Source organism: Bufo bufo, chromosome 2, assembly GCF_905171765.1.
Source record: "Bufo bufo chromosome 2, aBufBuf1.1, whole genome shotgun sequence".
Taxonomy (NCBI): Eukaryota; Metazoa; Chordata; class Amphibia; order Anura; family Bufonidae; genus Bufo; species Bufo bufo.
In genome coordinates, this window is record NC_053390.1 from 200,391,806 (window position 1) to 200,415,220 (window position 23,415).

General features: G+C 45.7%; 1 protein-coding gene across 5 annotated transcripts in view; it reads left to right on the top strand.

Annotated features, from left to right (window-relative positions):
* The window catches only part of TAOK3 (TAO kinase 3), a 227,603-nt gene that overhangs the window by 95,412 nt on the left and 108,776 nt on the right, over positions 1–23,415 (top strand). For all 5 annotated transcript variants that reach the window (XM_040416023.1, XM_040416022.1, XM_040416020.1 and 2 more), the window contains one exon: positions 3,103–3,237. In XM_040416023.1, coding sequence (XP_040271957.1) covers positions 3,103–3,237 — 135 coding nt within the window. The remainder of the gene's footprint in view (positions 1–3,102; positions 3,238–23,415) is intronic.

A 23,415-nucleotide genomic window follows, 5' to 3' on the forward strand; every position in this document is an offset into this window, starting at 1 on the left:
TGCTGTGTATTAACACACCCTTACCTGGCTACCACTGCCATACAACAGGAGGAGGACGTTATTACCTAAATTACTATGGAGAATATATGTGTGTGTGTGTGTGTGTGTGTGTGTGTGTGTGAGAAGCTCTAGATATGATATTAGTGTTAAAGAGACTGTCCAGTCACGACCTTAAAAATGATTATTGTAGGTGTATTTGAGGTTAGTTTTTAGAGCAGAGTTGTTATATGTACCTGAGCCAATTTCTGAAAGTGGCGCACAGTAATAATAAGATTGGCGTAAGTGCAATGTGGTTGCACGTATTTCACTAAAAGTATGCCTAGGATATCCTGGCGTGGAGCCGGGACTTTTTAAAAAGTCGCTCTTTGTAAATATGTCACCAATGTGACCAAATTTTCACTCCAAATCGGTGTGGCACTGGAAGGTGCAACGCTCAAAAAGTCACAAAATGTTTGTTTGCGCCACTGACCCCAAAAAGTCGCAAAGCCCCTACTTGCAAATATTTTAAGCCAGAATTCTGGCATGCAGGGCTTGATAAATCTGCTCCCCATAGGTACATTGGTACCTATAGAGGGCTCTTACCTGCTGTTATTTCTCTCAGATCTTGCTGCTTTTTAGCTCTATTCCATTAGTGCTGAGCTGTGTGATCGGTGACTACAGTTTAGCTACTTTGCCTACAGGGAGTATCAGGTAGTCTGAGACACACCCCCTGTCTCATCATTGGTTCATTGCTTCCCCATCCTGCAGCTCTGCCTCTTCTGATTGGCTACATGTATGAACACAAGTCTAATACAGGCCCTGCAGTGCATATAGCTGAGGTCTATATATATCTCCATCCCACTATTTAGGCTAGGTCTACACAATGACATTTGTCACGCAACATTTTGTTGCACCAATGTGGCGCGACAATTTTTATAATAATAGTCTATGGTGTCACACTGCGACACCATAGACTACCATTATAAAAATTGTCGTGCGACAAAATGTCCCACAACAAATGTTGCGGTGTACTTGTGCCCTATCTGTCGCGCGACACATGTCGTCGTGTAGACCTAGCCTATAAAGTCAGACTAAAATATGCAAAATTTTCCTCTAAAAACCAAGGGTTTTTTTGTGATTAAAAAGAAAATGAAAAATATCATAGAGCTCTGACCGTGTACTAATTGTAACGGTCACTGAGGTGGACACAATACAACAAAGCCCTTTACTGTGACAAATCCCAGCTAATTGGCTGAATGGTGCGATGCATGTGGACATCATCATGATGACAATGGCCTTTATTCAGCCAAGTCCATTCTTTGGCATCGCTCATTGTTGTGTGGACAGCAGTACACACGTAAATGTATTGTATGGGTCAGCACAGTAAACAAAGCCGTGCCCAGGTCACTCGCCAAGTGACCCTAAAACTGACTGGGTCACTTCTCAGTCCTACCCCATATAATGTGATGCCCATCCCAATGCCCATTACATGAAGAAGTGATTTTTGGATCCAGTGGAAAATAAATAGTATTAATTGTCCTAGTTGGGAGACGGCTTAGGCTGCTGCCACCCTTATAGCTACCTCTCAGGCCATAGGGCTGGATGCAGCGTGCAATGCTGACCACATGTCCATAGTGCCCATTTGCATCTGGCTGGGACAATTCAAGGGCTCATGCACACGACTTTTTTATGTGGGTCTGATGTGGACCCATTTCACTTCAATGAGGCCGCAAAAGATGCGGACAGCGCACTTTGTACCGTCCCCACAAAAAAATATTACATTTCCTAATCTTGTCCGTTTTAAAGACGAGGCTAGGGCACTTCTGTAGATGGCAGGACGTTCTATTCTGCAAAATGCTGAGTGCACATGGCCGGTTTCTGTGTTTTGCAGATCTGCGTGTTTCGGATCGCAATGCATGAGCCCCAACGGGTGGGACGACCGGGCCTGCGTCCATCAGGGCTACAGGTGGCCGGCTCCTGCTAATACAGGGCCATGAGCTGATATTCTAACCATGGCTGCAGAGGGTCAGTACTTTTAGATCACATTTAACTAATCTTCTATAAAGCGACAGTGGAGAGAGAGAAAAAAATAATAATTTTAAAGCTAAAATTTTAAAAATGTAGACGCCTAACCCATAAAACTGTCAAATCCGAAGAGTCCTGTCCTGAATTGAGGCAGGCCTGTGTACATCACGGTGCCACCATTTTGGGGGTGTTCCCTGCCTCTGACAGCTGTGGAAATGTCAGAGATTTAGTGATCCTGCTGCTGCTGTCTCTTTAAAGGAGAGAGGGGGAAAAAGCGCCGAGTGATCCCTCCTCAGCGAGGCTGGAAAGTGCTAGAACGGAGCGGGGTCTGGAGGAGCAGAGCCCGTGCGCCCCCAGACTGAGCGGACACCGGCTCCCCCCATAGAAGAGAGCACATAGATCTATTGCAGCCAGAAGGGGCGGAGACTGCACAACCAAAGCCCAAAAATAGAGCAGCAGCAGCAGCGGCGGCGGCGGCGGCATCATCTAAAAGACAAAAGGAGGCACTGGCTGCTCTGCACAGAGGGAGGGGGGATCTGCTGCCGGATCGGTGGGAGCATGCCAGGCACGGCTCCCCCCGCAGCTGCCCTGCTGCCGCCTGATCGCCGTGGATTTAGTGTGTGAGTGTGTGTGTGCGAGTGTGTACGTGTGCGATATAAATAAATATATCTCCATAGACTCCCTCCCCGTCCCCTCCTCCTCCGGCTGGATGGGATTGTGGAGCTAGGGAAGCTGCTGCCGCCGCCGTCGTGCTGGAGCCACACAAGCGTCTCTTTAAAAGGATCAGCTGACCCCACCGAGCTCCAGCTGCAATGGGCTGCCGCCTCTCGCCCGGTGGCCGCTGCAGGGACTGAGCCCCGGGCGCCCCAGAGACATCGGCGATCACCGAGCAAAACACAAGAGGGGGGACAACGGGGAGTGAGACAGCGGGAGAGAGAGGGGAGAGACGGCCGGGGGGGCGGGAGGGAGGGTGGGGGAATCACGTTAAACTATGCATCTCATAGAGCCGTGCTGGCGCGGACGGAGGGCTGAGAGACACGCTGCCGCAGCCGGGGCCACAGCACACTCCTCTCTCCTGCTTTTCACCCCTTCCTGCAGGATCATGCATTCATAAGGGATGAGGCGGACCACAGGGATCCCAGGCCTGAGCTGCGGCCTACCCCGTCAGTGCAAAGTCAGGCACTTCATTACCGGACCCGCGAGCGATTCGCTACAATCAAATCAGCATCTTTGGTAAGCGAGGAGCGGCTGCCCCGTATTCCTTATCTCCCTGCCGGTTATATGTTCTCCCATTGCTGCCATCACCCATTCCCCCCCCCTCTCCTCCTCCTCCCAGTACCCCCCCACCGTCTTGTGCTGCACCTTCCCCTCACCTCATCCTGGCACCCTCAACCCCATCACCCCTCCCTCCATAAAAAGAGATTTGCATCTCCTGGTTACCCTCCCCCGTCCCCTATCTGTCGTTCATGTTTTAATGTTTGTTGGCATAGCAACCAGGGCTTGCAAAGGAGGAATTCTAGCCCTGTGCATGGAATACAAAAATCCCCTCATATTGTCATAGAGCGCCTATGTGTGCCTACGATGTGGCGTGTGGCACCGAGGTGCTGCGGAGAATACTGCAATATTAAATACAAGCTGGGCAGGGAGATGGATCTCTTTGTGTGTGGAGGGCTTCCCCCCCCCCCCACCCCCACCGTAATGTCACCTGTGTGTGTGAATGCCCTCCGTTACACCTTTCCCTCTATCTACGGCTCTCTCCTTACTGATGGGTGGCGAGCTTTTTGTTGCTTGACCCTCCCAGGCTGGTGACGGGTGGTGTATGTCTAGTGTATGGAGAAGGGCTATACATGTTTGTGTTGTGATAAGACGGTATAACGATGGCTTTCTTCTCGTTACTGCCAGGCTCCGTCTCCATGCAGGGGTCAGCCGCGTTGCAAGCAGAAAATGTGTATATTTATGGAGCTGTCCGTTGCATAATCCTCCAGATATTCCCTCCTAAATAGATGGGTGTCCTTGCAAAAAAAAAGGGGGGGGGGGGCACGTCACACCCCTTTTACACATGCACATATCTGCACACAGACACATATATATATATATATATATGTGTGTGTGTGTGTCTATATCATTTACACATACATTATTCATTTCTTCCCCCCCTCTATTTGACTATTCTGCTTCTTTTTGCTTGTGATAGTCATTGCTACATGTACGGATGAGGGGCAGAGCCAGGTTCTGATGCTGGCTGGCACCAGAGTACCAATCCAATTCAAGAATTGTTGCTAGTTGGACCAGAGGCTGGCATATGCCATATTGTGTAGTTATTCGCAGACTCCGATAAGACTGGAAAGCTGTTTGCATGTACCTATTGCATTTGTAGTGTTCTCACAAGATGGTCATCCTAGAAGAGGAACCATTTTTAATTGTTCCTATTCTGCAATCCTCCAAAGTTACTGTTCAGGCACCCCCCCCCCCCCCTTTTTTTTCTTTTTCTTTCTGACATGGAAGGCAATAGAAGGGTTTTGTGCAAAATGCTTACTCATGTCAAAACCCACCAAATTTAAGCAGAGAGGACTCTTCTGTTACAATGCACATGGTAGTAAGCCAGCAGATCCGAGGCAAGGATTCCATGGTTTATGTTGCCATGATGTTTGCATGTAAACAGCCGTGTGGTATGTTGATAAACTCAATACGCTCCTTTTTGGTCCTTTTTTTTTGCACCACCACTTTGTCGTTGGCCTGAATGGTTATGTCTCTGCAGTGTGAACATGTCCACTTACCTGGTGTAGTGATGAGGTGACTTTATGGCTTCTTTTTCTGTGCATAGTAGAAATAATCACTTTCCATTATCTAAGCTTGTACACCCTATCCGTAAAGGAACAGCATTTGGGGGACAAGAGGCCTACACGTTCTATGTCCATAAATATGCAAAATTGGATTTGTGGGAAGGTTTTGACTCTTTCATAAGACCCATCACACTTCCTTCATAATCTCAGAAATCCCCGGGGACTTCGATCTGCCAAGAGTTTAATCCCTGATGCCCCTTGTGCCTACAGAAGTTACTTCATACCCTGATGTAACCTTGGGTTCTTTGGTCAACAACTAAGACTTTGCAGCTGATAATTTGCCACAAGACTTCCAGTGGTGGTCAAGGCTAGATACATTGATGGAGGGGTTATGTGGTTGACATTTTCATGTTATTTCTGAACATTGGTCTTGTAGGTATAGAGCAGTTGAGTCCAGTATGTGTTGGTGTGTTACCCATTTTTAATTTTTTTTTTCTGTAGGGACCTCCAGTGGTGCCAGGGAGTAGTCAAGTCGGTATAAAACTGATTTAAGCATGTATATAAGGGCACTGTCACATGTGTAGGTTTTTATAGTGGTACCTGCATGGTGCAAACAATGGCAGTCATCAGATATGTAGAGAGCAGTCCTTGGTATTTACGTACAACAGGAGGTCCGGCTGCAGTAGACATCCCTAACCCTGCCCATATGTGATGTCCAGGGGCAAACTATGTTGCCAGTTTTGCAGGACTTACCTTGCACATGCTGGACCATCTGTTCTTGACCTTATTCTGTCTGAATTGTACACTCCTTATTGGTGGAAAGTTTTGAATGAAAAGTTTTGAAGTTTTCTTACCTCTATGGGTCACCCCTCTGATTTGCAACAATGCATATGTTGACGTCTCGGTTGCCTTTTAAAGGGAGGAGGGATGGCTGTTTTGGCAGAAAGGACTGGTAGTTTGTAGCCAGAGTACCAAAAGCAAACCAGGTGGACGTAGGTGCTTGCATGACGTTAGGAGACCCAGTCCTCAAAACCCATCTAAATTTTGTCAAGATTCTCCAATGATCTGCCAATGACAAATATCAAAGATAACAAATCGGGCATGTTGGGTTTTAACAGCCCTAGTCCACGTGAAGATGAGCGGCCAGAGGTGTTATTCTCCTCTCCCTGTTGACCACACATGTTTATAGGGGAGAAGAAAGTGATAGCTGTCAAGCAAATCCCAATCATGTGATAATATACCACATTTTATTTAGTCTACTAAATCCAATTGTGCAAGGATCTGGTTGACAACCATTTCCTCCTGTTTATTATAGGCTGCTGTCCATGAGGTTTAGAGGATCAAGTCTTTCCTTCTCAGGTGGATCAAGTGAAGATAATGTCCCCCTGGATTATTTATTAGAATTCATTTAATTAATTACCTGCCAATATTTTAGTGATTTGATGTACACAGTTTATTGCTTGTTTTATATTTCATTAAGAAATGCAGTGAAAATAAATAATCCAGTGGGACATGATCTTCACTTGATCCCTCAAATTTTTAAAAGTTCTGTATTGATGCATGTGACTGTAGTCAGACCCAGGTGGCATGTCAGTCTGTTTCGGAGCGCACTTGCTTCATTATTGCGGCCCATCTTTGTAGTGTCCTAAAACAATGGCACTAGTAGAGGAGGAAGCTGACGGCACCAAATGATCTAGTGCTGGTTTTTGGTTGGCCTTGAAAAACAAAATCTTAGTTGCTGCAAGAAAGGAAGGAGAGGATTGTGGCGGCGTAGATAACGTAGTAAGGATTGTTTTGTTCGCTGCACAATGAGTAGTAATTGTTGGGTTACATACATTAAAGCCCACCATTTGTATACAGTGTAGTTTAATAGTTTTACACCAAAATGGGGGAGTGGGATAGTTTTGAGTACTGTTTTCTTCTGATGTGGTTCTGGTCAGCGGGAATCAAGTGGTTCTCCAGTCTCGGTCTATTACCGTCCAGCTTAGAGATCCAGTTAAAAATCTTGAGGAATGTACATACCAATAAAAGAAATGCCACTCATTTCTGACCGATGTTGGATCCTTACTGGATAGCTATTAGTAGGAATCTATACCATTACTTCGGTCTGAGAATTTTTACACTGTGGCTACCCAAATCTTTCTGGTCTACTAGATTGCTGACTGCTATGACTGCCATTCCCACTCCACAAAGAAACAGAACTATTTGGTTCTGTTGATCTATAAGCAGACTATCTCATAGATTTGGCAGCCCTTTGATGGTCATGGGTTAAAAGTAAATGGCTTTTTTAGAAATGGGCAGAATGAGACCCTATTTGGACCTTAGTTTGTACAGACTGTTTGTTTTAAGCCTCTTTCAGATGGCTGGTGGTGAACTTATCTGTGTTCCAGACAGTGAACATGGACACGCTTTAAAATGGATAACGCAAAGTCAGAACATGTGGTCCATGCAGAAAATAATGACTCTAAAACGTAACCATCACCCAGATGGAAGCATCACCAGTGTGACATTAGTCTCAGTATTTTTAGTGTAGGTAAGAACTAGCATGAAAATATCAAGAAAAGTAATCCACAACACTCCATTCCTTACCCCAGTGTTCCCAGGGTTGAGAACCTGCTGGTCAGTTCCAATTCCGATATCTCAAGGCTTGGAGGTCATTGTGCTCTTAGTCTGACGCCATCAGTTAACATTTGGGCAGCATAACAAACTATGACATGTAGTAAACGCATGTGTTGTAGAGCAGATGAAATGGGAGGAACTCAAATTACCTACAGTGCCTACATCAGTTCTACACATAGAATGACATTAGTAATCGTTGACTCTCTAATCCTGCCTGATTCATCCATTAGACATTAAAGCAGTCCACAAACATGTTACCGAAAAGCAGGTTCCACTCAGGAAGTGTAGATCCACCGCCTTGCACTGAAGTGGCAGTGTACCCATGGCAAGCAGCAGGGGACACCAGTTTGCCTCCCAGTTCCCAATATCCTGACTATTGAGGGACCTCAACAGATGGTCGAGAGAATGTTTTCCTCTCTGCTAAACCTACTTTGATCCCTACATCACATGACTTGGTAGAAGATGCTTCTGCAGCCGTTAATCTGAAGTAAAGTAGGTGCAATACCTACTGAAGAAATGATGGATTATCAAGCTCATTGTTTTGCTGAACCATGCTGGACAGCTCCTTGTAGTAACAGGTCACTTGTATGTTCCTGGCTGGCTTTGTGACTTTTCCATATTTTTTTTACATATTTAGTGCAGCGGATATAAATTTATGAAGGTTTTTAAAGAGATTAAAAATGCAATGCAGTATTTTTGTAGCTGGATGCATAATTATTTTTTAATTAAAGGTAGATGGATGTATTTGATGTAGAAATTAAAATGGCAGGAAAGGTTTCTGGAGACCTTTGATTATAGACCCCTTTGCTACCTTAACATATCGTCGATAGACTTGGTTCTCCAAGGATCCTTGAAGTATCTCTTTGGCTTCTTTCACACTTGTGCTTTGTGCAGATCCGTCATGAACGGATCCGTTCAGATAATACATCCGTCTGCATCCGTTCAGAATGGATCCGTTTGTATTATCTGTAACCTAGCCAAGACGGATCCGTCATGAACACCATTAAAAGTCAACGGAGGACGGATCCGTTTTCTATTGTGCCAGATTGTGTCAGTGAAAACAGATCCGTCCCCATTGACTTGGATTGTGTGCCAGGACGGATCCGTTTGTCTCAGTTTCATCAGACGGACACCAAAACGCTGCAGACAGCGTTTTGGTGTCAGTCTCCAAAGCGGAATGGAGGCAAACTGATGCATTCTGAGCGGATCCTTTTCCATTCAGAATGCATTAGAATACAAACGGACCTGTTTTGGACCGAATGTGAGAGCCCTGAACGGATCTCGCAAACGGAAAGCCAAAACGCCTGTGTGAAAGTAGACTCAATTCAAAATAAAAATAAATATTACTGTTAAGTTGTCCAAGGTTTTTCCTACCCACAAGACCATCTGAACTGTCCCCCCCCCCCCCCCCCCCCCCCCATACACCAGGGAATAGTACATAGGATAAGACATAGATGCCCCAGCAGTGCCCCCATGTCCTCTGCCAGGCACTGTGATTGGGTGATTGGCTCTAACTACAATTGTTTTGAGCTTTGGCAGCTATGAGACTAGGATATTAAGAAGATCTTGCCCCCCCAAGCAGATCATGTCCTTATCCTGGTTTATAACGGTCTGCATTGAGTTGAGCTTGGGCTGACTTTCTGCCAGATAGGACGCCTCAGGAGGTGCATCGCATTGCCCCAGCCATGTGAATTGGTGAAACCTTTGTGTTATCTTGATATATTCATTTTGAGTAGAGTGGGTCACACATTGGAAAGTTGCTGGAGGCATTGGAGGTCATTTATCACAACTAGGGATGAGCGAACTTGTGTTTTCAGTTTGGCGTACAAGGTTCGGGTTATCTAAGAATTCCATTATTGATTCCGCTACCATAACGGATTTCTCAGATAACACGAACCTTGTACACCGAACTTGAAAACGCAAGTTCGCTCATCCCTGATCACGACCCCCTGCACCAGTTTTTGCAGTAAAAGTCACAACTTTTTAAATGCTCATGTGCCTAAATTTAAGTGCGCACAACATTTTTACGGTGCGGGTGTAGTGGAGGTAGGGCCAGGGGATGAAGTACGTTTTGGTCTAGGCGCACAGCCTGCTGGAGCAGGTGCCTAATTTATGACCAGGCCTCTGCACCACATCGTAAATTAGGCAAATCCTCCGGCAGCGCAGGTGCTGTCAAAGCTTGGTGTAAAATGCTGGTGTTTGATAAATAACCTCCTTTATTATAAATTTTTTTTTAATGCTTTTGTGTAAAGTTTTGAGACCAAACAACCTTTACAGCTCATCTCTTGGCACTATATACTCTGCATCACAGCCGTTCTTATAATGTGGCTAAACCACATAGTGCCATAGTTTCATAGCACCCATGTGTAAAGCTTTTTTGTTTGTTTCCATGCCCCTGTCATTGCGGTTTCTGGGCGGCAGCTAGCTATTCTGTAGCCTTGACAATTTGCTTAGTCTCACCCCTGCTATTTTACTTTTTCTTTCTTTGACCACCCTTTTGGATTACTTTAAGACATTTTTGCTGCTTTCCATGGTTGTGGTACAAAATATGACATGTCGGTTAGACATATTAGATTCCTTATGTGACAAAATAGTATGTAGTATTCAGTTCTTGAATCAAACGGGTAATGTGTGCAATGCTGGATGACCTTGAGTAACCTCTTGAGTAGAGAATCTCAGTTTATGTATTTTAGGCTACTTTCACACTGGCGTTTTTCTTTTCCAGCATAGAGTTCCGTCACAGGGGCTCTATACCGGAAAAGAACTGATCAGTTTTATCCCCATACATTCTGAATGGAGAGCAATACGTTCAGGATGTCTTCAGTTCAGTCATTTTGACTGATCAGGCAAAAGAGAAAACCGTAGCATGCTACGGTTTTATCTCCGGCGCAAAAAACTGAAGACTTGCCTGAATGCCGGATCCCATAGGAATGTATTAGTGCCGGATCCGTCCTTCCGGTCTGCGCATGCGCAGACTGAAAAAAAGGTGAAAAAAATAAATGTCAGATCCGTTTTGTTGGATGACACCGGAAAGACTGATCCGGCATTTCAATGCATTTTTTCGACTGATCAGGCATTTTTAAGACTGATAAGGATCCTGATCAGTCTTGCTAATGCCATCAGTTGGCATACATTTTGCCTGATCCGGCAGGCAGTTCAGGCGACGGAACTGCTTGCCGGATCTCTCTGCCGCAAGTGTGAAAGTACCCTTAGTAGGTTGCGGAAATGCAATCAGTCAATCCTGTAATGATCATCGCAGCAATGGCCCTTTTGCCTTCCTCTAGTAGTGAAAATATTTCTCCACACTTAATCACAGCACACCCCCTTCCACTGGTGGTTGGAGCAGTGCCAACCTGGACCACCACCCCAGCACGCAGTCACACCAGGCTCAAGTCCCTTTCCTCGCTCCTTGGGCCAAGCAAGTTCCATTCCTACTCTCTCCTGCTTGGGGGCTACATGTCAGTGACCCATTTCTGCCTTTTGTATGTCACCTCTCACTTGAGCCTGGAAACAAAGATGGAAGTATGAGGAACACGCAGTGCTGTCATTCTATATAACCGCCTCTATATGCTGTGTCCACTACTGGCAGGAAAGATGGTGGGTGATGAGTATTCAAAACTGGTCCCAAGTCTGGTGCTGGCACATCATAAGCTGGTGATGCACAAGACGAGTCAATGTTTGATATTGATGACAAATGACTGTATAACATGCCGCAGAAAGCGCAAATTTGTGGCAGGTTTCACCCTATGCATTGCAAACGGTGAGATCCGTGATGAAAATCTGCAGATTTGAAGTCAAGACCACATGTCAATTTACATAGAGGTATTTTTGCCGCAGCGTGTGGGTGAGGTTTCTTAGGGTATGTTCACACGGTAGAAGATACGTTTTAGAAACGTCTGATGCATATCTTCTGTGAAATCCCAGGCTGACCCTTGGATTTCTGACATGGCTCTATAGTATACATTCAGTGGAGGTGGATCGACGAGCAGATCTCATCCTCATGGAAACCATGAATGAACATGCCCCCCTCCCCCCCGCAATATGGATTCCAAATATGCATGCAGGAAAAATCCTTGCTGCAGTTAAGGGGCTTCCCATTGTAATCTGTAGGCACTTTTTGCAGCACTTCATGTAGACTCGCTTAAAGGGGTCTTTTGTCTAGGACTTCACTATTGATGGGCTATCGTCAGGATAGGCAATCAATATCTTGTCATCGGGGATCTGACACCCCATGCCTTGCCAATCAGCTTCTTTTTTTTTGGGGGGGGGGGGGGTAGTGCCATTATTGAACAGCTCTGCCCACTGTGTAGTTACTGCAGCGCTGCAGTAATCCGCTCCACCCACTACAGTGGACGGAGCTGTGTATTTTCATCATAGACTTCCCAAAAGAGCACATCAGTGGGGTGTTGGGTCCCCGCCAATCCAATATGGAATGGTCTATCCTAAAGATAGGCCTTCGGTAGTAAAATCTCATCCATTTTGCTGCGGCAATTTGCCACAAATCCAGATGGACCTGCATATTCACAATGATTTATTCTGTCAGGTCAACCCATTGGCTGCTTATGCTTACTCAAGTGTGTAGATACTCTGGGTGTACACTAACTAACTTTTTGCTCCTTTTTTCCCCTCGATGTAGCGTTGTTTCATCACATGCAGCAGGGGGTCCACAACCTTCGCACCTGCAGCTGTAGTGAAACTCCAACTCCCAGCATGCACATATAGCTTCTCTTATTAGACCCATAGAAGTGAATGGAGAATTCTGAGAATCCCCAATGTCTGATAGGTGCAGGTCAATAGAAAGCGCACTGCGCAAGTGCGCTCACAGCTCTATTCACTTCTATGGGGCCGACAGATGGCTATTTTCGGGGCTTGAATAGGAATGAATGGAAGGCGGCCACGCATGTGCCCTCCTTCATTTTGTGGTCTCTGTTCTAAAGATAGTTGTGGGTCCCAGTGGTGGGACCCGCACCTATCAGACATTGGAGACATATCCTAGAGATATGCCCCCAATGTTTGATGTTAGACAACCCCTTTAAGTGAAACTTTTCTGGGTACTGCTTATGGCTTTCATAACTAAATATTAGGTCCCCATTTTGTCTTGACTGATACAGTTTTGGAAGTCAAAATCCACATTAAATGCAAAGACCTGCAGTCAGCTTCTATGTGATCGGACGGGAGAGGGGGGTGTGGCTGCGCGCCGTTAGTGCGGCTCCCTCCTCGCTGCCTGGTCATGTGACGTGATGGGCGTGCCTCATCTGGGATTGGGTGGCGCGCCTCTATGATGTCACGCTCTGCATCACTAGGCGTATGCGCTAATCAACTGCCAGCTGTGGACCACACTATTTAAAGATGGACACTGTTTGTTATCCTTACCTCCTGACGAAGCCTTTCTCAGCGAAACGCGCGTCGAGGTGCAGCTCTGGTCACAGACCTTGTGTTCCGGCATACCATGGGTAATTTGTGTTTTTGCACATAGCATCCTTGTTTCGCCCCTGACTGTGATACCATTTGGTCATCTGCATTTATCTGATGGTCATCTATGTCATTATAGGTGTACAAGTTTGCTATGGGTGACCACATTGACTCTTCTATTTTTTTGCATGCAGTACACACATGTTCATAGGTTACTTTGGGCGAACTTACAGCTCTCCCATTAGTATGCGGCTCTATACCCAGTGTCTGTGACCCTTTTTCCCTGTTAGTCGGGTATATGTGAGGGTGGTTGCTCTCAGTCCCATTACACGGGGCGTCTCACCACCCCTCTTTACCTTGTGCCTTTGTGTCATATTTATTGTTATTGATTTGTGTCTTTTAATAAACTACATATATTTTATATGTGTGCTCTCCTATTCTTTATGGGGTTATTGGTCTCTTTTTGGCCTCTTTCACACTTGCGTTGTCCGGATCCGGCGTGCACTCCACTTGCCGGAATTACACTCCGGATCCGGAAAAACGCAAGTGTACTGAAAGCATTTGAAGACGGAACCGTCTTCAAAATGCTTTCAGTGTTACTATGGCACCCAGGACGCTATTAAAGTCCTGGTTGCCATAGTAGTAGTGGGGAGCGGGGGAGCGGTATACTTACAGTCCGTTCGGCTCCCGGGGCGCTCCAGAATGACGTCAGAGCGCCCCATGCGCATGGATGACGTGTCCAATGCGATCACATGATCCATGCACTTGGGGCGCCCTGACGTCACTCTGGAGCGCCCCGGGAGCCGCACGGACGGTAAGTACACTGCTCCCCCGCTCCCCGCTACACTTTACCATGGCTGCCAGGACTTTAGCGTCCCGGCAGCCATGGTAACCATTCAGAAAAAGCTAAATGTCGGCTCCGGCAATGCGCCGAAACGACGTTTAGCTTAAGGCCGGATCCGGATCAATGCCTTTCAATGGGCATTAATTCCGGATCCGGCCTTGCGGCAAGTGTTCCGGATTTTTGGCATGCTGCGGTATTTTCTCCGGCCAAAAAACGTTCCGTTCCGGAACTGAAGACATCCTGATGCATCCTGAACGGATTTCACTCCATTCAGAATGCATTGGGATAATCCTGATCAGGATTCTTCCGGCATAGAGCCCCGACGACGGAACTCTATGCCGGAAGACAAGAACGCAGGTGTGAAAGAGCCCTTTGTTGGTTAGCTTCTATGTTAGACCATCGGTTTGCGTCTGCTTTCTATGATACAGGGGTTGTTTCCACTACTGTACTTGAGGGCTCATGCAAGCGACTGATTGGCCCAGGAAACACTATCCCTGGTTCTGCCGGATCTCCCGAGCCGACCGTGGCTCCCCTGCACTGACCGTATCAGTGTTTTATGATGCATTCAGTTTATATCTGATCGCAGATCTCTTGTAGAGAACTCCCAGTACATCCAGCAGACACACAGACCATGTGTCTCATGCTGGTCACAGTCTTGTGCATGGGCCCTTACAGATAGATTACTATAGAATTCACAGGCCAGTTAGACCTCTTCAGGAACTGGTTGGATTTTTTTATTTTATTATTTAACAATCAGGGCTGTCATTGATATCCAAAGTTAGGCACCAGCAATGAATTTCCTAGCGCCTTAGATTTGTCCTGCCCTGCTTTATACTACAGCATTGCTTGTTAAGATTGGATACTGTACCAGTAATTAGAGTGCTCATTTCCTTTGTGCTTTGGTCAAAAGATAAGTTGTCTGTAGTATTAAGGACTAAGAATCTGGAAAATTGGCATACAGAATGTTAGCACACACAGCCTCATCTGTTTGGCCCCTTTCTGGTTGGTTGAAAAAGGGGTATGGGAAGGCATGGCCTCTGAAGCCTGACAGATTCACCATAATGTATGCCAGAAACTGGTGTAAATTATAGCTCAAATCTGCGCCAGCTCATAGATGGTGTAAATTTAATTTTCTGGCACACAGGCAAAGATGCAACAAATTTATTAAGAGGCCATACATTTGATGCATTTTACTCTAGCACAGTTTGGACTGCATGTAAAATGTCAATCCTAGTAAACCACCCCTACCCCCCAGCTTAAAAAAAAGTTTGTACAAAGAAGCACAGCCATTATGCAATCATAACTGTGAAGGGATAGGTCTTTTTGGGGCTTCGCTACTGTCTTTTTCAGCCTGATTATTATGATCAGCTGCACAGCTAGATGCATTTCACACAAAAGCAGAGGGAGTTTCCTTTTTGTGAAACTTGCCTGCACTGCTGTGATGTATTTTCCCTTACTTCCTACTATGTTTGTTTTCAGCTCCAGAGCTTGCGGAACAGATGAGTGGGAGATTACACTTGTAGACACACAGTAGGCTCCAGTGTAGAAGCAGTTTTATTCGGCTCAGCTAGCTCTGACATGCCCCCATTTACTGTAAGTAATCTACTGTGAGTCTGTTACCAGGGACAGATCTTGCCTGACAACAGGCAGTGTACTGCAAATTAGGTGGAAGTAAGACCCACAGTGGCCATGACTTTACACATTTTTTCAGGTGGATACAAATTATATATATATATATATATATATATATATATATATATATATATATATATATATATATATATATATATATATATATAATTTTTTTTTTTTTTAATGAAGTGATGTAGAAATTTGCTAGTTACACCGTTCTCTATTAAATTAAATGAAAATTGGCAGCTCAGATTTAAAAATGTTTAACCCTTTCATGACCGGGCCCAAAAGACCCTGAATGTCCAGGCAACTTTTTGTGATTTTGTGCACGTGGTGGTTTAGTGACCGTAGCGTTTTTATTTGACTACCAAACTGATTTCAGATTTTTTTTTTTTTTTTTTCCTTGACACTTAGGCAGAAGTGGTAATAAACAGCTCCTGTCTTCTCCTCAGGGTCCCTGCTGTGTCTGTCAGCCGGGACCCGACCTGCTCCTGCTAGATTGCGCTGCCTGCACGCGTATATACGTGCTATCTGCACGGGGCATTTGCAGATAGGACGTATATACACAGTGGGCAGTCGGGGAGGGTTTAAGGCTGGAGCTACACAGCAACGTGTCCGGCGTCGGCAAGTCGTAGAAAAAGTCACTTCTATGCAACTTGTCGAAGCACAACTATTTTAGAGCTGTCATTTGGTTGTAAAAACATAGCCACGCGACTTACATTAAAGGGAACCTGTCACCTGGATTTTGTGTATAGAGCGGAGGTCATGGGTTGCTAGATCGCCGCTAGCACATCTGCAATACCCAGTCCCCATAGCTCTGTGTGCTTTTATTGTGTAAAAAAAACATTTTTAACCATAAGAAAATTAACCTGAGAGGAGTCCTGTACAGGAGATGAGGACTCAAATCAGGTTAATTTGCATATGTATCAAATCAGTTTTTTTACACAATAAAAGCACACAGAGCTATGGGGACTGGGTATTGCTGATGTGCTAGCGGCCATCTAGCAACCCATGTCCTCAGCTCTATACACAAAATGCAGGTGACAGGTTCCCTTTAAAGTCAATATCGTAAAAGTCTGCAGGTGGATAGCTCTGCCTCCAAAATGATGTTGCATGATATACACTGCTCAAAAAAATAAAGGGAACACTTAAACAACACAATGTAACTCCAAGTCAATCACACTTCTGTGAAATCAAACTGTCCACTTAGGAAGCAACACTGAGTGACAATCAATTTCACATGCTGTTGTGCAAATGGGATAGACAACAGGTGGAAATTATAGGCAATTAGCAAGACACCCCCAATAAAGGAGTGGTTCTGCAGGTGGTGACCACAGACCACTTCTCAGTTCCTATGCTTCCTGGCTGATGTTTTGGTCACTTTTGAATGCTGGCGGTGCTTTCACTCTAGTGGTAGCATGAGACGGAGTCTACAACCCACACAAGTGGCTCAGGTAGTGCAGCTTATCCAGGATGGCACATCAATGCGAGCTGTGGCAAGAAGGTTTGCTGTGTCTGTCAGCGTAGTGTCCAGAGCATGGAGGCGCTACCAGGAGACAGGCCAGTACATCAGGAGACGTGGAGGAGGCTGTAGGAGGTCAACAACCCAGCAGCAGGACCGCTACCTCCGCCTTTGTGCAAGGAGGAACAGGAGGAGAACTGCCAGAGCCCTGCAAAATGACCTCCAGCAGGCCACAAATGTGCATGGGTCTGCTCAAACGGTCAGAAACGGACTCCATGAGGGTGATATGAGGGCCCGACGTCCACAGGTGGGGGTTGTGCTTACAGCCCAACACCGTGCAGGACGTTTGGCATTTGCCAGAGAACACCAAGATTGGCAAATTCGCCACTGGCGCCCTGTGCTCTTCACAGATGAAAGCAGGTTCACACTGAGCACATGCGACAGACGTGACAGAGTCTGGAGACGCCGTGAAGAACATTCTGCTGCCTGCAACATCCTCCAGCATGACCGGTTTGGCATTGGGTCAGTAATGGTGTGGGGTGGCATTTCTTTGGAGGGCCGCACAGCCCTCCATGTGCTCGCCAGAGGTAGCCTGACTGCCATTAGGTACCGAGATGAGATCCTCAGACCCCTTGTGAGACCATATGCTGGTGCGGTTGGACCTGGGTTCCTCCTAATGCAAGACAATGCTAGACCTCATGTGGCTGGAGTGTTTCAGCAGTTCCTGCAAGACGAAGGCATTGATTATATGGACTGGCCCGCCCGTTCCCCAGACCTGAATCCAATTGAGCACATCTGGGACATCATGTCTCGCTCTATCCACCAACGTCACGTTGCACCACAGACTGTCCAGGAGTTGGCAGATGCTTTAGTCCAGGTCTGAAAGGAGATCCCTCAAGAGACTGTCCGCCACCTCATCAGGAGCATGCACAGACGTAGGGAGGTCATACAGGCACGTGGAGGCCACACACACTACTGAGCCTCATTTTGACTTGTTTTAAGGACATTACATCAAAGTTGGATCAGCCTGTAGTGGGTTTTTCCACTTAAATTTTGAGTGTGACTCCAAATCCAGACCTCCATGGGTTGAAAAATTTGATTTCCATTTTTTTATTTTTGGGTGATTTTGTTGTCAGCACATTCAACTTTGTAAAGAAGAAAGTATTTCAGAAGAATATTTAATTAATTCAGATCTAGGATGTGTTATTTTTGTGTTCCCTTTATTTTTTTGAGCAGTGTAGTTTTATCCTATTGGATGCATATGTTTTTTTAGCAGGTTCTGATGACTTGCATGTTATGCCATGATTAAAGAGGACCTTCCACCACTCCTCACAATCCTGTTTTTTAATAGCTCCGTGCATTCCCCATGTGATAACAGTTCTGGAGAATCTAGTCTCATGTCTCTGTTGTGCCATTCCTGTATTATTTCTACTAGAAGTTAAGTATGAATTGCTATTAGCCTTCAGTAAGGGTACAGAGGGGAGGTAACCAGTTGGGGGTGTGTACCTGCACAGTCTGAATCTATCCAATCAGTGCTGCTATTTTTACACTGTGCAGGGACACACCCCCAACTGGTTACCTCCCCTCTGTACCCTTACTGAAGGCTAATAGTAATTCATACTTAACTTCTAGTAGAAATAATACAGGAATGGCACAACAGAGACATGAGACTAGATTCTCCAGAATTGTTATTATATGGGGAATGCATGGAGCTATTAAAATAGGTATGTCAGGAGTGGTGAAAGGTCCTCTTTAAGGACATATTGGCGGTGCTGCTGCGTTGTGCTGGTCTTTTTATTTAAAAAAAATAAAAATTTATTTCATTTTTGTTCTATTTGGATTATCTTGCACAGGCCAGCAAGTGTTTCCTGCACCGATGCAGTTGGGACACTCGATGGACATTAACTGAAGCTTAAGTGGGCTCCATTTTATTTTATTTTTTTTGCACATGGAATTGCGACAATCTGGATTTTTTGTGACTGTTGTATCATGTCGTGTATGTCAATGGTGTCACAGTGCCAATCATTAGATCCAATGTCACCATGTAGCCCCAGCCATAACCTGGTTAAATTGGTCTTAAAAAGGTTGTGCAGTGATTTGTATTGATTACCTATGTCAGAATAGGTCATCAATATCTGATCGGCAAGGGTCCGACTCCTGGGACCACCATCAATCAGTTGTTTGAGGAGGCGGCGCTCCATGCAAGCACTGCTTTCTTGGTCATTACACTAAGGCCTTATTCAGACGGCCGTATGCTGTCTGCAAAAATGCTGATACCTTTTTGTTGCAGATTAGATGCAGACTAATTCACTCTTATGGGTCCCTATTCTTCCGTTCTAGGGCTATGCAAAACAAATAAAACATGTCCTATACTTGTCAGTGAAAATCAGGACGTGGCCCCATTGAAGTCTATGGGTCTGCAAAAATGCGGAATACAATCAGTTTTTTTTGCAGACATGCTTAACATAGTGTAATTACAAGTACTCGCTCCCTTCAAATGAATGGTGCAAGTACCTGTCATTACACTGCACTTCTGAGATGAAGTGCAAGGTAACAAACCGGAAGCAGTGCTTGCATGGAGCACCGCCGCCTCCTCTTCAAACAGCCGGGTGTTGGACTCCCGCTGATCTGATATTGATGACCTATCCTGACAATAGGTCATCAATATAAATTGTTGCACAACCCCTTTAAGATCAGAGACAGAATTAGTTCAAGTAGAAGCAATTAACCCCTTAAGGACTTAGGGCGTACCGGTACGCCCTATTTCCCGAATCCTTAAGGACTCAGGGCGTACCGGTACGTCCTAAGTTTAAATAGAGATTGCGGAGCTGCGGGGGTTAATCCGAACAGGATGCCGGCTGAAATCATTCAGCCGGCATCCTGTCACAACGCCAGGGGGGGGTCATGTGACCCCTCCCCGTATCATCGATCGCCGCAAACCGCAGGTCAATTCAGGCCTGCGGTTTGCTGCGCTTTCTGCAGTTTCAGGACCGCGGGGATCAGAAACTTTAGTGTGCCTAAAATATTGATTTTGCACCCCTGCAGGGGTGGGGTGGGATGGGGTTGGGGGCGGTGCGGAAGGCGGGCGGTGCGGCAGGCGGGATCGCGATCGCCCGCCTCCTCTTGAAAATTCGTTGGTGGCCAGTGGGTATACCAGGGTGTCAGCACATTGCTGACACCCTGGTATAAACGGCTGACATCTGTGCAGATGTCAGCTGTTTAACCCTTTCCATACCGCGGTCCGTACGGACCGCTGTATGGAAAAAGTTAACAGTAAGAGGGAGCTCCCTCCCTCTCCCATCTCAGAATGGCCTGGATAAGTCAGTGTTTTAAAGTTATCAGCACTTAAAGTGACACTGGTCAGATTTGCAAAAAATGGCCAAGTCCTTAAAGTGAAATAGGGCTGAGTCCCTAAGGGGTTAAACTACTAGTGCGGAGAAGGTTTATAGCAATTACCATTAACGCACATTTTGCACACGATGCTACTTTTTTGCATTTCAAAATAGACTCTGGTATCGTAATAAAGGCTGCGAAAGGGACCAGGTGTCGGGACCCGTTTTACAATATAAGCTAGGCCTCCTGTCCGCACCGTGCTGCCAGGGCCTTACGTTCACACATCGTCAGCGTGCTGGCTAGCGCTGTGTGTGACGTCAGGTCCCTCCCAGTGCATGCTGGGAAGAAGACGCAAACTCCTTATCAGCGCACTGCCAGTGCCAGGAAGGGGGATGATCTGATGGCACTGGGGAAGGGGGAATTGGTAATGGATGGCATGGAGGCACTGGGGAAGGGTTACATGGCAATGGATGGCATGGAGGCACTGGGGAAGGGGGACATGGCATGGAGGCACTGGGGAAGGGGGACATGGCAATGGATGGCATGGAGGCACTGGGGAAGGGGGACATGGCATGGAGGCACTGGGGGAGGGGGAGACCTGGCAATGGATCGGATGGCATGGAGGGGCTATTGGCAGTGGGGGGCATGGCATGGATGGGCGCTGATCTGATGGCACTTAGATACATTCTGGCAGAAGAACAGCCTGCTGGAGTATAACTTATTGGGTATAGCCAGATACAACCAGCTATATGCTCTCATTGACTATAATGTGGTCAAAGGCCATCTGGCCATGTTCTGGCATACATGCTGGGTATCGTCCAAAGTGTTTTGGTTTTGCCCGCCAAAACCTAGCTTGAAGGCTGTAACAAGGCAGGACCCCATTACAGTCAATTGCTGCAGCAGCCGGCATTATCCAGCTATACCCGATATGGTACATTCTGGCTGTTCTTCTGACAATGTATATTGCTGCTGCAGCTGTGAAAGAAGCCTTATATGTGTGCAATTATTTGCTATACCACTGTAAGTAATAAAAATATTTTTTATAAAGCAATATACGTTTTATTTTAAGAAGGTTTTTCTTATTAGAGTACTCTATTTAATCGTAAAAAAAATCGGTAGAATACTCTATTACTACAATAATCGTTTACTGCAGCCCTAGTATAAGCTTGTAGTAAAAACTGTTTCCAGTTGCAAGGTTTAGAACACAAAGTCCAAACATATCAATTATACATCATATATCAATTATGTGACTACCAGTTGGGAAATCTTAACATTTGATATGTCATTTGTTAGGCTCTTTATATGACACTAAGGGTCCATGCAGCGGACCGCAAATAGCAGTTTGCCTGCGTGGCAAGATTCAGTGCACACCTCAAAAAAACATTTATTGTTCTAAATCTACTTTTTGTTTTGTGGTGTTGAGGCACGGACCGAAACCCCACTCCATAGTGCGTCCGTTCTGTGCCTCTACTCTGTATCTTGCGGATTGTGGACCCATTCAAGTGAACCCGATGCTTGTGGGCCGCAGTAAGTGCATGAGCCTTAAGAGCCTCCTGTTGGGATATGTTAAAACTATCTCCCAACGTATACCTCCAACAAAAGGCGTAATGTATCCGACTGTATGGATATACAGTGGGATGTCCCACTATAGATATCTATACACAGTTGAGGTTGTCTGCACACGTATTCCTTGTTGCTGTCATGAGTAAAAGGGGAGATTTATCAGCGTTGCAAAAAGGGATGATTTTTGGCATAGGCCAAGGGTGGCATTATTACTCAAACTGCGTAGTTTGTGAGCTGTCTGCGTGCTGCTGTGGTGAGTGTATTGTGAGTGGACAAATGGCACCACTGTGAATACACAATGTGGAAACTGTCACTGATGTGAGAGGCGATCATTGGCTAAGTTCTACCCTGGTCGCCTAATTCCCCAGACTTGAAGAATCCAATTGAGCATCAGTGGGGCCACCTCGATTTGTCGTGTTCGCTCTATGGATCCTCCTCCATGCACTCTGCAGCAGCTGTGGGATGCACTGGAGTCAGCATGGCTTCAGGTACCTGTGACAACCTACCAGGAACTTATTGATTCACTCTCAGCCTATATATATAGATATAGAAAAATGGCAAAAAAAATCATATTTAGCATGGCTGGATCTTAACAAGGTTCCAAGTAGAGCTTCAACATGCAACAAGAAGAAATGGGAGTGAGACCAAACATTTTTTGAGCATTCAATTTAATAAAAACAACAAATAAACTGAAACAGGCTGTTTTTCAGCTGATCAAAAGTTTAGGACCACACCTCCAAAAAAAAAAACTAGCCCCCCCCCCCTTCCCCAAAACAGAAATTTAACTTCCAAACATGAATTCAGTGATGAGTAGCTCCGCCGTTATTTTTTATCAGTAGCGTTTCCATGAGGTGAGTGGGAACATTTCTCCAAGTGGTGAAGACGGCCACACGAAGGCCATCTACTGTCTGGAACTGTTGTCCATTTTTGTAAATTTCCCTTGCCATCCATCCCCAAAGGTTCTCAATTGGATTTAGATCAGGGGAACACGCAGGATGGGCCAAAAGAGTGATGTTATTCTCCTGGAAGAAGTCCCTTGTCCTGCGGGCATTTTTGGAAGTAGTTTTTAGTTTGTTTTTAGTTTTAGCTATTTTAGGGGGATATCTGTGTGTGCAGGTGACTATTACTGTGCATAATTATTAGGCAACTTAACAAAAAACAAATACCCATTTCAATTATTTATTTTTACCAGTGAAACCAATATAACATCTCAACATTCACAAATATACATTTCTGACATTCAAAAACAAAACAAAAACAAATCGGTGACCAATATAGCCACCTTTCTTTGCAAGGACACTCAAAAGCCTGCCATCCATGGATTCTGTCAGTGTTTTGATCTGTTCACCATCAACATTGCGTGCAGCAGCAACCACAGCCTCCCAGACACTGTTCAGAGAGGTGTACTGTTTTCCCTCCTTGTAAATCTCACATTTGATGATGGACCACAGGTTCTCAATGGGGTTCAGATCAGGTGAACAAGGAGGCCATGTCATTAGATTTTCTTCTTTTATACCCTTTCTTGCCAGCCACGCTGTGGAGTACTTGGACGCGTGTGATGGAGCATTGTCCTGCATGAAAATCATGTTTTTCTTGAAGGATGCAGACTTCTTCCTGTACCACTGCTTGAAGAAGGTGTCTTCCAGAAACTGGCAGTAGGACTGGGAGTTGAGCTTGACTCCATCCTCAACCCGAAAAGGCCCCACAAGCTCATCTTTGATGATACCAGCCCAAACCAGTACTCCACCTCCACCTTGCTGGCG